The sequence below is a fragment of the Platichthys flesus genome, chromosome 6, assembly GCF_949316205.1.
Source record: "Platichthys flesus chromosome 6, fPlaFle2.1, whole genome shotgun sequence".
In the NCBI taxonomy this organism is placed as follows: domain Eukaryota; kingdom Metazoa; phylum Chordata; class Actinopteri; order Pleuronectiformes; family Pleuronectidae; genus Platichthys; species Platichthys flesus.
This window is the reverse complement of record NC_084950.1, coordinates 411,228-426,836: the sequence shown is the minus strand read 5'-3', so window position 1 is coordinate 426,836 and position 15,609 is coordinate 411,228. Positions and strand designations below refer to the sequence as shown.

The following is a 15,609-nucleotide window of genomic DNA, read 5'->3' as shown; positions in this document are numbered from 1 at the left end:
ACTCACACTAACACACCTGGAAATAACATCAGGTCATGTGGTGCAAACAGGAAGTAGATTGATACTCGAGGAACAGTGGTGGTGAATAGTGAGAGCAGACATTTAATTTTGTTGAAAACTGTCGACGACCACGAGTCACAAACTCTGCGTGTGACACGTTTTCACACATGACGGACACATGGGGGGGGGGGGGGGGGGGGGGGTTAGTGCAGTGTGTGTGAAAGCAGCAGGACGAAGAACATCGAACAGGCGTAAATTACACACGTTACACCTGAAGTGAATCATGAACAGAAGATGAAGAGGGAGGAGCGGAGCGAGGGCCAAACCACTGATGGCAGCGAAGGGGGGACACAACAGGCAGGGGGGGGGGACTTATGTGTGTGGAACTGTACTTCTGACACAACCACGTTGTTTCAAACAGTCATAACATATGTTGGAAACACGCTGAAGAATCTTTGACTCAAAGAGAGTCAAAACTAAATACATCTGAGGTTCAGTGAACACAGCACAGAGGAGGAGCAGCAGCAGGAGGAGGAGGCGCAGGAGGTGACGGCAGCAGAAAGTGAGGAGAACACATCAGGAGAATATATTTGTAAATGTTAATGACTCACCCCCTTCATGTGTGATGAGGTCACACAGGACGTCACCAGGAGGAGGAGCCAGAAGAGGACGAACATGTGAACACGTCAACAACATCAAAACACACGTGTGGAAACTTTGACATCATGCAAACATCTAAAATTCTGTTCACATCACTTCATGATTCTCATCCATGTTATGATTTGATAAAAGGTTGATTTCAGACGCCTCCATGACCGCACTGTTGTCACCCTGAGGTCAAAGGTCACAGTGACCTCAAACAAACACAAGGAGGTGATGGTTTTAAACAGGAAGCTGTTTTTACTTTAGGTGTAAAGTCTTATTATTAAGTGTCCTGTTATGGTTTATCTGCCCCATTGCCTGATGGGATATCTCTTCGTCATCTTCGTCATCTTCAGCGTCTGTCTGCAGCTTCAGATTTAAACTAATAGGATCGATACCCCCCCGTCTCCTCTGCTCATCTCAACCAGCAGGTCACTGACTTGCTGCTCTGATGTCTGAGCACGGAGCTGATGAACACGAGGAGGCAGATCTTCATCGCGGTGACGGACTCGTTGTTACTTCGGGTCAGTTTGTAACAAACTGTTCATGGTGAAGAGAAGAAGATCTACTCACTGTGATGAAGTCCTGACGAGAGCAGAGAAGAAGAACAAGTTTCATTCAGCATTTAAATCATGGATAAGTTCCTCCTCTCTGATTGGCTGACAGCTCTGATTGGTTACAGTAACCTTCGATTGGATTCTCTGCGTCAGTTGTTGTGAACGTTGTGTTACTGTAGTTTCCTGTGTGATGAAGACGACTGTGTCGTTACCTTCTTCAGCACGAGGCCGGGCTCCTGAGCGAGAAGCTGCCGCTGAGCCGCCGTGTTCCCCAGAGCCGAGCTCCTCAACCAGGCCTTCTCCAGAGGGTCCAGCTGCACCCTGTGGAACAGAGACTGGAGAACCGGGGGAACCGTTACTGACAGAACAGCATTGACTTTACATTTCATTTAGCTGATGCTGAGGGAACCCACAACAGCAAGAATCCAGCTGATTGGCTGATGCAGAGCGCCGTGGACGGGCTGTCGGGTTAGAGCCGGTCCTGGATGTAGACCCGACCTGGTCACAGCCCGGTACCAAGAACCAGTGTTTTCAATAAACCATCACGTCACATCAGACAGTTCCATTAGTGCTCACTTCATTTCTGTCTGTTCTCTCTTTTTGTCCACGGTGACGCTCTTCAAAGGTGCTTCATTGATTCAAGTTATTATTATGATTATTATGATTATTGTTATTAATTCTGTCTCTACTTCCTGTGATTGGTCCAAAAGTAGAAACAATCCAACAAAGTGTTTTCACTGCGAACCAACAGAACCTGGTTCTGTCTGATCCAGACCCTGAACTCCTCTTCTTCTCTGAGGAACCGTTCACACCTGATGTTCAGAGCTTCAGTCTGAAGCTCTGAACATCAGGTGTGAACGAGTCCAGAGTTTGCGTGGTGTGTGTGTGTGTGTGTGTGTGTGTGTGTGTGTGTGTGTGTGTCTGTGTCTGTGTGAGAGGGAGATGAGGCTTTTAACAAACTGTAAGTGTAACAGAATAAACACACACAGATTAGTGTGTAGTGTGTACTTACTGTGACGGAGGAGGCTGTCACACTCCTTGTGTCGTCGTCTTCACTCTGCAACACAAAAACATTACAATTATCGACATTGATGCTGAACCTGCAGCTGTTTCAAAGTAATAGAGTACATTACTAGCAGGGTCACTTCTAACCATCAGGGAACCACCTCCCCCCCATGAACAGCACAGATACAGGTTCTAGTCCCGAAACCACAGAACCGACTGTAGAACCAGATCTTTATCAGGACCTCTTATCTTCAGTGGATCTTCTGAACTGACGTCACTAGTTTCATCCTCTGAACCAACAACGTGTCTTTTAGACTCTGTCCCAACTGGACTGTTTGAGGAAGTTCTCCCAGTAAAGACAGTTTCATATTGAATCAGATGAATGTCTTTGTTAACCGGCTGCGTACCACAAGCTTTATGAGACACACTGCATGTGAGCAGGAGGGGGGGCAAGACATCCCCCTTCATGGACCAATCAGCCATAGGCTCCACTCAAATGAACACAACATAAATACTGTCGACTGATCTATAGAATATAAAAACATGAAAAGTTACCAGCGATGATGTGAGACAGGACGGACATGTCTCACTCACCTTCCTGGTCGTCTCGCTGCCCAGAGACAGGAGGTCGCAGCAGGACATGTCCCCTCCGTCGCTGCTGGAGCTCAGATCGGTGGACAGGTTCTCAGGGGCCCCCTGGTGGGCAGGTGCCTCCCCTCTCTGAGGCTCTGATGGTGTCGGACTCACCCGGGTCCCAACCAGCGCCTCTGGAGCTGGACACTGGGAAATGCACAGGAAACACATGGGCTGCAACTGAATGTTATTTTCATCTATATTCATCTGTACTAATGATGTATTCATATTAAGGACTTATATTCAAATATGTTTTATTTCAGAGTAAAAGCATGAGATTTTTCATCTGCCTCTGGGGGGGGGGTACACGGAAAAAAACTGAAGCCGTGTTCACACATGGACTGTGTTGTCATGAAATGTTGTGCAGTTGGTGTTTGTGAAGCAGCAGCAGCAGGTTGTCGGGTCTGACTCGTTCACAACAACAGGAACATGTGGGAACATCCAGGCGAGGGGTGGAGCCTGGGCAGAGGGGCGGAGCCTGTAGAGCAGCAGGGGCGGAGCCTGTAGAGTAGCAGGAGGCGGGACATGATGTATAAACTCTTCTGTGGAAACATCAGTGTTGTTGTTTACATCTCGTCCACACCGGGTCGGCCCTCATCACCAGAAGATCTGGAACCTCCTCGTGATTCCAAGTGGACGTCTTCATCTTCTACGTGTCCGGCTCCTCTTCTTCATCCTGAGATGTTTGTGTTCTTCCAGTTTCACGTCACGTGTTAGAAACCTCATCAACACGTCCACTCGCTCACTGGGAAGCTTCCACACATTGTCCTGCTGGTTCCTCACATGGACTCACTCTGACACTTGTTCTCACGTGCAGAACCTCCAGAACATCAGGAACATGTGTGAGGTTCAGTTCAGGTCTGAAAACATCTTCAGAGACTTAAAGTACAAACGTTCAGTCTGAGCATGAATGTATTTTCACATCTAAGTTTGATGAAGCTGGACGTCTCTGATGTTTCATGGGACATGAACGTCCAGCTCTCGACTCCAGTCTGCGCTGGTGTCCCTCACACAGCAGCATTAGCATATAACAGAGTGTTTACACTACACAAAATGTGCGTCTGCCTGAAAGTGGCGTTCATCTTCACTCGGAGCGAGACATGAGACAACGAGACAACGAGCTGCCTCGGCCTGTTGAAGACAATTAGGCCTCAGTCGGCCTCAGACTTCAGCAGCAGCAGTTTAACATCTCACAGAGACACAGTGTCCTTTAACTGTTCAGGACGGGCTTCCCAGGAGAGCTAATTACTGCCACACATTCACACACAGACACACATACACACACACATTCACACACACGCACACACACACATTCACACACACACACACACACACTCACACACACTCACACACACACACACACACACACATTCACACACACACACTCACACACACACACACACTCACACACACACACACACACACACACATTCACACACACACACTCACACACACACTCACACTCACACACACACACACACACACACACACACAGTAAATACTGAGGACAGAGTTTTGGTTCAGACTGAATCTTCACACCGAGCGTCACGTGTTCAGAGCAGCGTGTTGGTTCAGTGTGAAACCCACTGACGTACAATCTACGAGACAAATATTCAATCTGTGGACAAACACATCGATAGTATTTAAAATATAACATTTAGATTTACAATGTTTTCATATATGTTCAAACTTTTGAAAAAAAAAGCAGCTCAACTGATCAGCTCCTTCAAAATAAAAGCAGCGGAAGCAGATGTGTTGTCTGTGTTCATGTAGTCAGTTGGGGGGGGGGGGGGACTGTTCTTTTATGAATGAAGTGCTTCATCTGGTTGCCATGGTGACATCATGTGGTATTACTCCCAGCATCAGCACCTTCTTTGTACTCTACAATACTACAGTACTGAACAGTACCCTACGGTGATACAGTACTACACAGTACTCCACAGTACTCCACAGTACTCCACAGTACTCCACAGTACTGAACAGTACCCTACAGGGATACAGTACTCCACAGTACTCCACAGTACTCCACAGTACTCCACAGTACTCCACAGTACTGAACAGTACCCTACAGGGATACAGTACTCCACAGTACTCCACAGTACTCCACAGTACTCCACAGTACTCCACAGTACTGAACAGTACCCTACAGGGATACAGTACTCCACAGTACTCCACAGTACTCCACAGTACTGAACAGTACCCTACAGGGATACAGTACTCCACAGTACTCCACAGTGCTCCACAGTGCTCCACAGTACTCCACTGTTTTCATGTGTCATGTGTGGATTCTATATCATGTGGGCTGATCGTAGTGGTAATGGTGGATCCTGTGTCACGTTGGCATCAGATGGTGGTGGACCACGGCCGCGGCAGCAGCTGGTGATGGATCCTAACTGGCGTCAGTGGACAATGACTGTGGACTATAGTGGATCTGGTCTGGATGGTGGATCATGGTCTTGCTGGCTGCTGACCAGAGACTATGATGCATCAGGACTGATTGACATATAGTGTTGAAGTTATCCTTCAAGATGTCTACCCTCATCAACGCTGCTAACAACTTTAATCTGATGATGTTTCTTCACTTGACATCTGTTGACTTGTGTCCGTCCTGCGAGACGGGTCCTCACATGTGTCTCTGAGGTTTCGAACCAGCAACTCTTGTCGCAGAGCACCCACTCTATCCCCTAGGCCACGCTCTCCCCGTTCTGATGAAGACGAGTGTGAGGAGCACTTTGATGATGCTTCTCGATGTGGCAGCAGATCTGAACTCATCTTCGTCTCAGAGGTTTGAAGATGAAGATGAAGAAGAGGAGCTGTCACAGCGTCCGGCTCTGAACCTCATCACACAGCGTTTAAACGAAGAGCATGAATAAACATGAGACCCTCATCTTCACTTCCCATCATGCTCTGCTCTCACCTCCTCTGCCTGAGTGACAACCAGCGCCGGGACGCTGCCACATGACTCCCCGGCTCCGTCCTGATTGGCTGCTGCAGATGTCAGGTCACGGTGTGAGTGATGGACGACCTGATGCTCGGGGTCCTGACCTGAAGCTTCATGTAAACACGGGGGGGGGGGGGGTTAGACTTTCTGATTCGGGACTCTAGAGGGCGCCACAGAGCTCAAAGAGAACAGAAGGTGGATCGCCCCCTGGTGGTGGACTGCAGTACAGGAACAGCTCAGTTTAAAACAACCGTTACTTCTCACCTCTGTTAGGATCTGATCCAGACCGATCCAGGAAGACGACTGGACTCAGGTCTGACTCAGGTAAACGTCCTCCACCCTCTGGACCACTGTGGACATCAGGTGAATCAGGACAACGTTCTGTCTGACCTTTGACCTCCAGATCACAGCGAGGATTCAGTTGCTCCTGGAACTTTGTCAGACTCTCATGGTTCTGGTTTGGTTCATCCTGGGACACCAGGTCCGGTCCTGGGTCAGGATTTGAATCCTGCTCTTCCTGGGTCACATCAGAGCGCAGGAGGTCAAAGTTCACTGGAGACTGGGAACCTTCCTCCATTGTCCTGAGAGTCCTCGACCGTCGACGAGAGCTCGACTCTGGAATGAGAAACAGTTCATGGACACGTGAGGGTCTGAAGCTTCACATGTTGGATCCATGTTTCCTTTCATCTGGTGCTTCTGGTTCACATGGTAATGAGAAACAGTTCATGGACATGTGAGGGTCTGAAGCTTCACATGTTGGATCCATGTTTCCTTTCATCTGGTGCTTCTGGTTCACATGGTAATGAGAAACAGTTCATGGACATGTGAGGGTCTGAAGCTTCACATGTTGGATCCATGTTTCCTTTCATCTGGTGCTTCTGGTTCACATGGTAATGAGAAACAGTTCATGGACATGTGAGGGTCTGAAGCTTCACATGTTGGATCCATGTTTCCTTTCATCTGGTGCCTCTGGTTCACATGGTAATGAGAAACAGTTCATGGACATGTGAGGGTCTGAAGCTTCACATGTTGGATCCATGTTTCCTTTCATCTGGTGCTTCTGGTTCACATGGTAATGAGAAACAGTTCATGGACATGTGAGGGTCTGAAGCTTCACATGTTGGATCCATGTTTCCTTTCATCTGGTGCTTCTGGTTCACATGGTAATGAGAAACAGTTCATGGACATGTGAGGGTCTGAATCTTCACATGTTGGATCCATGTTTCCTTTCATCTGGTGCTTCTGGTTCACATGGTAATGAGAAACTGTTCATGGACATGTGAGGGTCTGAAGCTTCACATGTTGGATCCATGTTTCCTTTCATCTGGTGCCTCTGGTTCACATGGTAATGAGAAACAGTTCATGGACATGTGAGGGTCTGAAGCTTCACATGTTGGATCCATGTTTCCTTTCATCTGGTGCCTCTGGTTCACATGGTAATGAGAAACAGTTCATGGACATGTGAGGGTCTGAAGCTTCACATGTTGGATCCATGTTTCCTTTCATCTGGTGCCTCTGGTTCACATGGTAATGAGAAACAGTTCATGGACATGTGAGGGTCTGAAGCTTCACATGTTGGATCCATGTTTCCTTTCATCTGGTGCCTCTGGTTCACATGGTAATGAGAAACAGTTCATGGACATGTGAGGGTCTGAAGCTTCACATGTTGGATCCATGTTTCCTTTCATCTGGTGCCTCTGGTTCACATGGTAATGAGAAACAGTTCATGGACATGTGAGGGTCTGAAGCTTCACATGTTGGATCCATGTTTCCTTTCATCTGGTGCCTCTGGTTCACATGGTAATGAGAAACAGTTCATGGACATGTGAGGGTCTGAAGCTTCACATGTTGGATCCATGTTTCCTTTCATCTGGTGCCTCTGGTTCACATGGTAATTTAGGGACTAAAGACTTTTGTCTGCATCCTGTGGTCGTCGCCTACGTGGGCGGAGTCTACCTAAACTTGACTCTGATTGGTTTGTAGAGGCCGTCTGACGTGAGCGTGTAGTCAGTTGGGGGGGGGAACTGTTCTTTTATGAATGAAGTGCTTCATCTGGTTGCCATGGTGACATCATGATGGTATTACTCCCAGCATCAGCACCTTCAGGCGTAGTACTCCACAGTACTAGAGTACTCTACAATACTACAGTAATGAACAGTACCCTACAGCGATACACTACTCCACAGTACTCCACAGTACTCCACAGTACTACAGTACTGAACAGTACCCTACAGCGATACAGTACTCCACAGTACTCCACAGTACTCCACAGTACTACAGTACTGAACAGTACCCTACAGCGATACAGTACTCCACAGTACTCCACAATAATCCACACAGTGCTAAGTCCTCTCCTCTACTCACTATTCACGTATGACTGCATTCCTGTACATGGTTCTAATACTTTTGTCAAGTTTGCAGACGATACTACGGTGATTGGCCTCATCAGTAACAACGATGAGTCGGCCTACAGAGAAGAGGTCCAGTGGTGCGCCGACAAAAACCTGGCTCTCAACACCAAGAAGACCAAGGCGGCACACCCCCCCCCCATCCATATCCACGGGACGGAGGTCGAGCGTGTCACCAGCTTCAAGTTCCTGGGTGTCCACATCTCTGAGGACCTCTCTTGGACCCTCAACACCTCAACCCTGGTCAAGAAAGCTCACCAGCGTCTCCTCTTCCTGAGGAGACTGAGGACGGCTCATCTGTCTCCTCAGATTCTGGTGAATTTCTACCGCTGCACCATCGAGAGCATCCTCACCAGCTGCATCTCAGTGTGGTAGGGCAGCTGCTCTGCTGCGGACCGGAAGTCACTGCAGAGTGAAAACTGCCCAATGCATCACCAGTTCCTCACTCCCCACCATCGCAGCTGTCCAGAGGAAGAGATGTCTGCGGAGAGCGCGCAGCATCGTGAAGGACAGCTCTCACCCCAGCCACAGACTGTGTGTCCTCCTCCCCTCTGGGAGGCGCTACAGGGTCCTCCGTTCCCGGACCAGCAGGTTCAGGAACAGCTTCATCCCTGCAGCTGTCACCCTGCTGAACTCTAATCCACAGTGATAGCAGCAGCCCCCCCCCGGCCACACACCCTTCTCCAACCACTGAACATTTGAACACTTGCACTACACTGTCACTTTTCTTTACTACTGTATTATCCTGCCTATAGTATATTCATATCTATATATTTTTATATATTTATCTTGCTTAAAGTTATTATATCATACAATACATGTTAATACTGTTCTACTTCAGATATATTACTTCTTGCTCATAGTTCTTATATCATACAAAGCTGTTAATACTGTATTATTCCATATATATTTGCTACTGTACATATCTTATTTATTTACATTTCATATACGCACAATACTCTGCACTTTAACTCCTTTTTTTGCACTTCTGGTTAGACGCTAAACTGCATTTCGTTGTGTAAGAACTTGTACTGTGCAATGACAATAAAGTTGAATCTAATCTAATCATCTAAGTACTCCACAGTACTACAGTACTGAACAGTACCCTACAGTGATACAGTACTCCACAATACTATAGTACTGAACAGTACCCTACAGCGATACAGTACTCCACAGTACTCCACAGTACTCCACAGTACTACAGTACTGAACAGTACCCTACAGTGATACAGTACTCCACAATACTACAGTACTGAACAGTACCCTACAGCGATACAGTACTCCACAGTACTCCACAGTACTCCACTAGTTCAAATGCACCAAATGAACATCCTTGAGTTCAAACTATATATCGTCAGAGGTGATGCCTGCAGCTGCTCCTTCTTCTTCAATCAATCAAATTTATCTTCTTCTTCTTCTTCTTCTTCTTCTTCTTCTTCTTCTTCTTCTTCTTCTTCTTCTTCTTCTCCTTCTTCTTCTTCTTCTTCTTCTTCTTCTTCTGTTTTATTCTGTCTCTACTTCCTGTGATGGTCCAAAAGTCCAACCTATCCAGCAAAGATTTTTCACTCAGGAGCCAGTTGATAAACAGTAGGTGGCACTGAGTCTCCAGTCAGGTGTCAGTGCACCACTGCAGAAGAGACCTCATTAAAAGGGTCAAAGGTCGATGACAGAATCTGAACTCCGTCTCCTGATTGGTCGACATGTTTCCCAGCTCCTTGAGCTTCTTTACTCACTGAATCACATTCAACTTTTTAACATTTACGCGTCAACAAGAGGAAACATATTGAATCATTTTTTCTTCTTACAATATTTAGTTAATGTAAAAACACACATGTTCACATGATAAATCAATTAAAGTGATTGATGGATCAGCTGATTGATAACGATTGTAAACATGTGTGCTCAGTCTCTTCATCTTCAACACATAAATCCCGGAGGTGGTAATTATGTTTGAGCTCAGATAACAGGAGCTGCTGCTCACACTCACAACAGCTGATAACCAGCATGTTAATGAATCTGGAAGTGGCCGCTGGCGCAGATCATTGATGAGGGAAACAAACAAGTTCTTCTGTCATGTGAGAAGCTTTGGAGTCAGGACAGAGGAGGATGTGGACAGAAAAACACATCGGATTTCCCTCAATATTCCCCTTGTACATTCAGATGTGATGAAACAACCCAGTGTCATTTCAGGAGGTCGCGAGGGTCTCAACCGGGACGGAGGACCCGAGCTGGGAGGGAGGATCAGAGGTGGGATGGAGGATCCGAGCTGAGATGGAGGATCCGAGCTGGGATGGAGGATCAGACATGGGATGGAGGATCAGAGCTGAGATGGAGGATCCGACATGGGATGGAGGATCAGAGCTGAGATGGAGGATCCGACGTGGGATGGAGGATCAGAGCTCAGATGGAGGATCCGACATGGGATGGAGGATCAGAGCTGGGATGGAGGATCAGAGGTGGGATGGAGGATCAGAGGTGGGATGGAGGATCAGAGGTGGGATGGAGGATCAGAGCTGGGATGGAGGATCCGACATGGGATAGAGGATCAGAGCTGAGATGGAGGATCCGACATGGGATGGAGGATCAGAGCTGAGATGGAGGATCCGACGTGGGATGGAGGATCAGAGCTCAGATGGAGGATCCGACATGGGATGGAGGATCAGAGCTGGGATGGAGGATCAGAGGTGGGATGGAGGATCAGAGGTGGGATGGAGGATCAGAGGTGGGATGGAGGATCAGAGCTGGGATGGAGGATCCGACATGGGATAGAGGATCAGAGCTGAGATGGAGGATCCGACATGGGATGGAGGATCAGAGCTGAGATGGAGGATCCGACATGGGATGGAGGATCAGAGCTGAGATGGAGGATCCGACATGGGATAGAGGATCAGAGCTGAGATGGAGGATCCGACATGGGATGGAGGATCAGAGCTGAGATGGAGGATCCGACATGGGATGGATGATCAGAGGTGGGATGGAGGATCAGAGGTGGGATGGAGGATCAGAGGTGGGATGGAGGATCAGAGGTGGGATGGAGGATCAGAGGTGGGATGGAGGATCAGAGGTGGGATAGAGGATCAGAGCTGAGATGGAGGATCCGACATGGGATGGAGGATCCGAGCTGGGATGGAGGATCCGAGCTGGGATGGAGGATCCGACGTGGGATGGAGGATCAGACGTGGGAGACTGGTCCTCACAGCTCAGTCTGCACACACACACTCACACACAAACAGAGACATACACACTTCCCTCAAAGCATCATGGGAACTGTAGTCCCGGTCCTAACAGTGATTAGCTTGTAGTTTTATTATTTCAAATATAATCAAGTAAAGATTTCCCAACAAATGAAACTAAACAGTGGTTTGATCGCTCAGACGAGCAGATCGGCCTGAGACCAGAAGGCCACCGGATTCTGCTCTTACCTGGAGACCTGGAGAGCTTGAGACCTGGAGACCTGGAGAGCTTGAGACCTGGAGACCTGGAAACCTGGAGACCTGGAGACCTGGAGACCTGGAGACCTGGAAACCTGGAGAGCTGGAGAGCTGGAGAGCTGGAGATATGGAGATATGGAAATCCCAGCGCCTCGTCTGGAAAGACCAGCGACTGCTTCAGCCAGAGGAGAAAATTGACAGGTTGAGTCCAGGGAGCAGAGGGCGACGCCCCTTTCACTGAGTCCTGCTGGGAGGAGCCTCCAGTCGCAACCTGTTATTTTTAACACAGTAATCAGATTAAGCACTGAGCTCACACACCTCAGAAGCTGATTGGACGAGGTCACAGCTCGTCATGTGACTCAGGTGAGAACCAATCAAACTGAACCCCCCCCCCCCTCCTGTGGAATCATCAAATCAATAACCCATCAGGATCATTGACCTTCAGATATTCTACAAAGTGTTTTAATCAAAGCTGAAAAGACTCTGATCTCTCTGATGTCCTCTGAGACACGGGACATCTGTTGACTAGTGTCCGTCCTGGGAGACGGGTCCTCACATGTCTCTGAGGTCTCTACCTCCTCCACCTGTTGAAGGGTTCAGTAGTTTGACAGTAGTTGAAGAACAGAGGACGTCTCACCTGGTTAAAGACGAGGAGTCAAACTGGGACCTGAGAATATGAGACTATATATATGACCTGGAGAATTGATGATGTGAAGTTACTGTTCGCTACTCCCCCCCCCTCTCTCGCTCTCTCTCTCTCTCTCTCTCTCTCTCTCTGCCTCAACCTCCAAGATGCTCCTCTGCTATTAAAACTTTCTCTTTCCCTACTCTCCTCCTCCTTGTCTCCTCCTCTCTCCCTCCTCCTCCCCTCTCTCTCCCTCTCCCTCCTTCTCCTCTTCTTACCAGTGGTTCAGTGTGCGTGTGCTCGGTGGTCATGTCGTACCCTCGGGCTTTTCTCCTCCAGCCCTCCGTGTCCGTGTCTCTTCCTCCGGCTCCGTCCTTCAGCGCCGGCCTCCTCTTGGCACCGAGGACCGAGGAGCTGACTCGCTCCTCTTCGGGCTCCGCCTTCGCTCCGTACCCGGGATCAGCGACTTCTCCCGGCTTCAACCTGCACCTCCGGTACGGGGGAGGAAGAGGAACAGGAGGAAGAGGAGGCGGAGGAGAGGCGGTGGGTGATAGTTTATAACTTCAGAGTATGAGTGATGATGATAGTAATAATAACTTTTATTATTATAATAATAATTATAATAATAATATTAATAATAACAATAAAATAATAACAACACTAATGATAATAAGAGAAATAATAATAAAGAACAATACAATTATTAACAACAATACCAATCTAATAATAAGGTAAATAATATTGATGGAACAAAATAATAATAATCTTTGTGTGTATGTGTGTGTATGTGTATGTGTGTGTGTCTGATGAAAAGGGGTTAATTACAGCTGCTTAAATTCTTCTTCACAGAAACATTAATAATAATAATTGATACTTTATAAATATTATACACACACACACAATTCAATTATATATAATGAAGTGTGTGTGTGTGCGTGTGTATGTGTGTAAATTAATCTGTGATTGTGAAGCTTTATTTAACTGCAATAACAGAAAACGTCTTAGATCCTGAATTAAATTACAACTTTAAAAAACCATGAAATAAAACTAAACCAAAATGAATTCACAAGATCAAGGATTTTACTGCACTGGTTTATTTTATTCCACTAATTCTTATGGAAAATGTTTTATATAGTATATAGTAATACTAATATTATTGACATCACAATATCTCTTATGTACAAACTCTCTATAATTTTCCTGAACCATTTTATTTAATTGTTCTATTTTCATTGTATTACCTTTTTATATTGTATTCTCTACTTCATTCTGAGCTGCTGCTGTAACAACTGTGTTGATCAATTAATTTTTATCTGATCTTATCTTATTAAATTAAATCCAAATAAAACTAATTAAAAAGGTCTAACTAAATCAAAATGAATTTGAGAAAAGTCACAAAGTATGATCATTATAAAATCGTTTCATTGTCATGACAACACCCCCCCTCCGTTTTTTTTTAGAGTCCAGGGTTCGATCTGTCCTCAGGGACCCCCCCCTCATTAGACTACCTCCCGTTCGGGGCCCCGGGGCCCTTCCCGTACTGCGACCCTGCCTACAGGAAGAACGCCACGCGGGACGCCACGGCCACGCTGAAGGCCTGGCTGACCGAGCACAGGAAGAACCCGTACCCCACCAAGGGCGAGAAGATCATGCTGGCCATCATCACCAAGATGACCCTGACTCAGGTGTCCACCTGGTTCGCCAACGCCCGGCGGCGGCTGAAGAAGGACAACAAGATGACATGGACGTCACAGAACCGGAGCGAGGACGAGGAGGAGGAGGACAACATCGAGCTGGAGCAGAGCGATGAAGACGAGGGAACGCAGAAGACGAAGAGCAAGGCAGGTGAGAGAGAGAGAACTGAGTGTGTGTGTCTGTGTGTATAATCTCTGACTAACTCCTCTGTTGTGTTGTTGTGTAGCTGGGGGCCGTCCCTCCTTGGTTCTGGACTCCACTGATCTGATGTTCAGAGACGGGAGAAGCAGTGCCGTTGATCTGGACTTTAACAAGTCGGGGGACAGGAGCCCCCACACCCCCGGCCCCCCCCTCACAGGGACACCTCCTCAGAACTCACCACTCGGGGGCGGGTCGGAGCTGGAGTCCAGAGACTCCTTCGCCAACATCCAGGGGCCCAACCCGGCCCCTAAACCCAAACTGTGGTCGCTTGCTGAGATCGCCACGTCGTCGGACAAAACAAAAGGATCTAATGAATGGTCTCAGAGTGGGGGGGGCGGCCACAGCCCCTCCCTGCCCCAACACCTCTACTACACCTCCCCCTTCATCCCAGCGTCCTCTCACTATGGCCCCCTGGGGCCCCTGCACAGCAACCTGGCCGGTCAGCTGCAGTCAGCTGGAGCTCACAAACTCAGGAAGGAGACGGACATGTAGGGGCCACGCTTCTGCACAGAGCCTGAACTGTTGCATTGTGGGATTGATCACTGGAGGAGTTTTTCTATGTTGGTCAGACGTTGGTGTTTGTAATACGAAGTTTCATCAAGTCTGATTATTACTGACTGATCAGCTGATTCAACACAAACTGAAAAATACAAACAGTATCAAATCCTCAGTTCAGTCAAGCAATCATTTTGATTTGTTTCAAGTTTCAATTTTTTTTACTCCTGAGATGGTTTTAAATTTCAAGGATTGAAACATTTTCTGATTTATGTATCATCTGGGAAATTATTTGATCAGTTTATTAATCAACAGAATAAAAACAGAGTTTTCACCTGTAGTCTCATCAACTTCAGATTTTATAAATGATATGATGATTAATAAACTCATTATGGGAACCTTCCAAATTAATTCTAGAACCTGTGATTGAATACAATTATAAAATTTGTGTAAAACCTCCCAACAGATATTTGATCAATATATTTATTGAACCTTTGTTATAATGAGGAAAATGACTTGGAATATTCTGATTGTTTGTCGAACATCAATTCAACCACAGGTTTAAAAACACATCAAATGAACCAGTCTGTGATTTAATCAAACCTTCACGATCAATTCTATTATAATAAATTGAGTTATATGTTATATTGTATCATGGGATGCGATCATGACACCTTAAAAGGTTCAACACCTTATTGAGCCTAAGCCTGACTTTAAGATTCAACAAACCAGGATCAGAACCAGGACCCAAACCAGGACCCAAACCAGGATCAGTACCAGGATCAGAACCAGGATCAGAACGGTGATCAGGATCAGAACCAGGATCAGGATCAGGATCAGGATCAGAACCAGGATTAGAACCGTGATCAGAACCAGGATCAGAACCAGGGTTCAGTGGATTCTCGGAGTTGAGCTCAACAGGAACCCGAAGTCCTCGCCGTGACTTCACACACTGAATAATGCTAACAGCAGGCCA

General features: G+C 47.0%; 2 protein-coding genes across 2 annotated transcripts; one reads left to right on the top strand and one right to left on the bottom strand.

The window, feature by feature from the left end:
• Positions 1-616: 616 nt before the first annotated feature.
• On the bottom strand, positions 617-11,971 carry LOC133954994 (ankyrin repeat domain-containing protein SOWAHC-like). Its single transcript, XM_062389622.1, has 6 exons — positions 11,936-11,971; positions 11,609-11,773; positions 2,799-2,984; positions 2,212-2,256; positions 1,412-1,534; positions 617-1,227 (listed from the first exon to the last, which is right to left on the bottom strand). Exons 1-6 carry the CDS (start codon positions 11,969-11,971, stop codon positions 1,168-1,170), a joined length of 615 nt encoding a protein of 204 aa, XP_062245606.1. The 3' UTR covers positions 617-1,167.
• A 481-nt stretch (positions 11,972-12,452) lies between these two features.
• On the top strand, positions 12,453-14,630 carry irx5b (iroquois homeobox 5b). Its single transcript, XM_062389621.1, has 3 exons — positions 12,453-12,785; positions 13,703-14,087; positions 14,164-14,630. Exons 1-3 carry the CDS (start codon positions 12,552-12,554, stop codon positions 14,628-14,630), a joined length of 1,086 nt encoding a protein of 361 aa, XP_062245605.1. The 5' UTR covers positions 12,453-12,551.
• The last annotated feature ends 979 nt before the right edge of the window (positions 14,631-15,609 follow it).

Excerpts from the sequence above, each read along its gene's own strand:
- irx5b (XM_062389621.1), top strand. The coding sequence starts at position 12,552 with ATGTCGTACCCTCGGGCTTTTCTCCTCCAGCCCTCCGTGTCCGTGTCT. Across the intron at positions 12,786-13,702 it reads GAGGAGGCGGAGGAGAGGCG|AGTCCAGGGTTCGATCTGTC; the intron begins GTGGGTGATAGT and ends GTTTTTTTTTAG. Across the intron at positions 14,088-14,163 it reads GAAGACGAAGAGCAAGGCAG|CTGGGGGCCGTCCCTCCTTG; the intron begins GTGAGAGAGAGA and ends GTTGTTGTGTAG.
- LOC133954994 (XM_062389622.1), bottom strand. The coding sequence starts at position 11,971 with ATGACGAGCTGTGACCTCGTCCAATCAGCTTCTGAG. Across the intron at positions 2,257-2,798 it reads GCAGCGAGACGACCAGGAAG|AGTGAAGACGACGACACAAG; the intron begins GTGAGTGAGACA and ends TTTGTGTTGCAG. Across the intron at positions 1,228-1,411 it reads CCGGCCTCGTGCTGAAGAAG|GACTTCATCACAGTGAGTAG; the intron begins GTAACGACACAG and ends TGCTCTCGTCAG.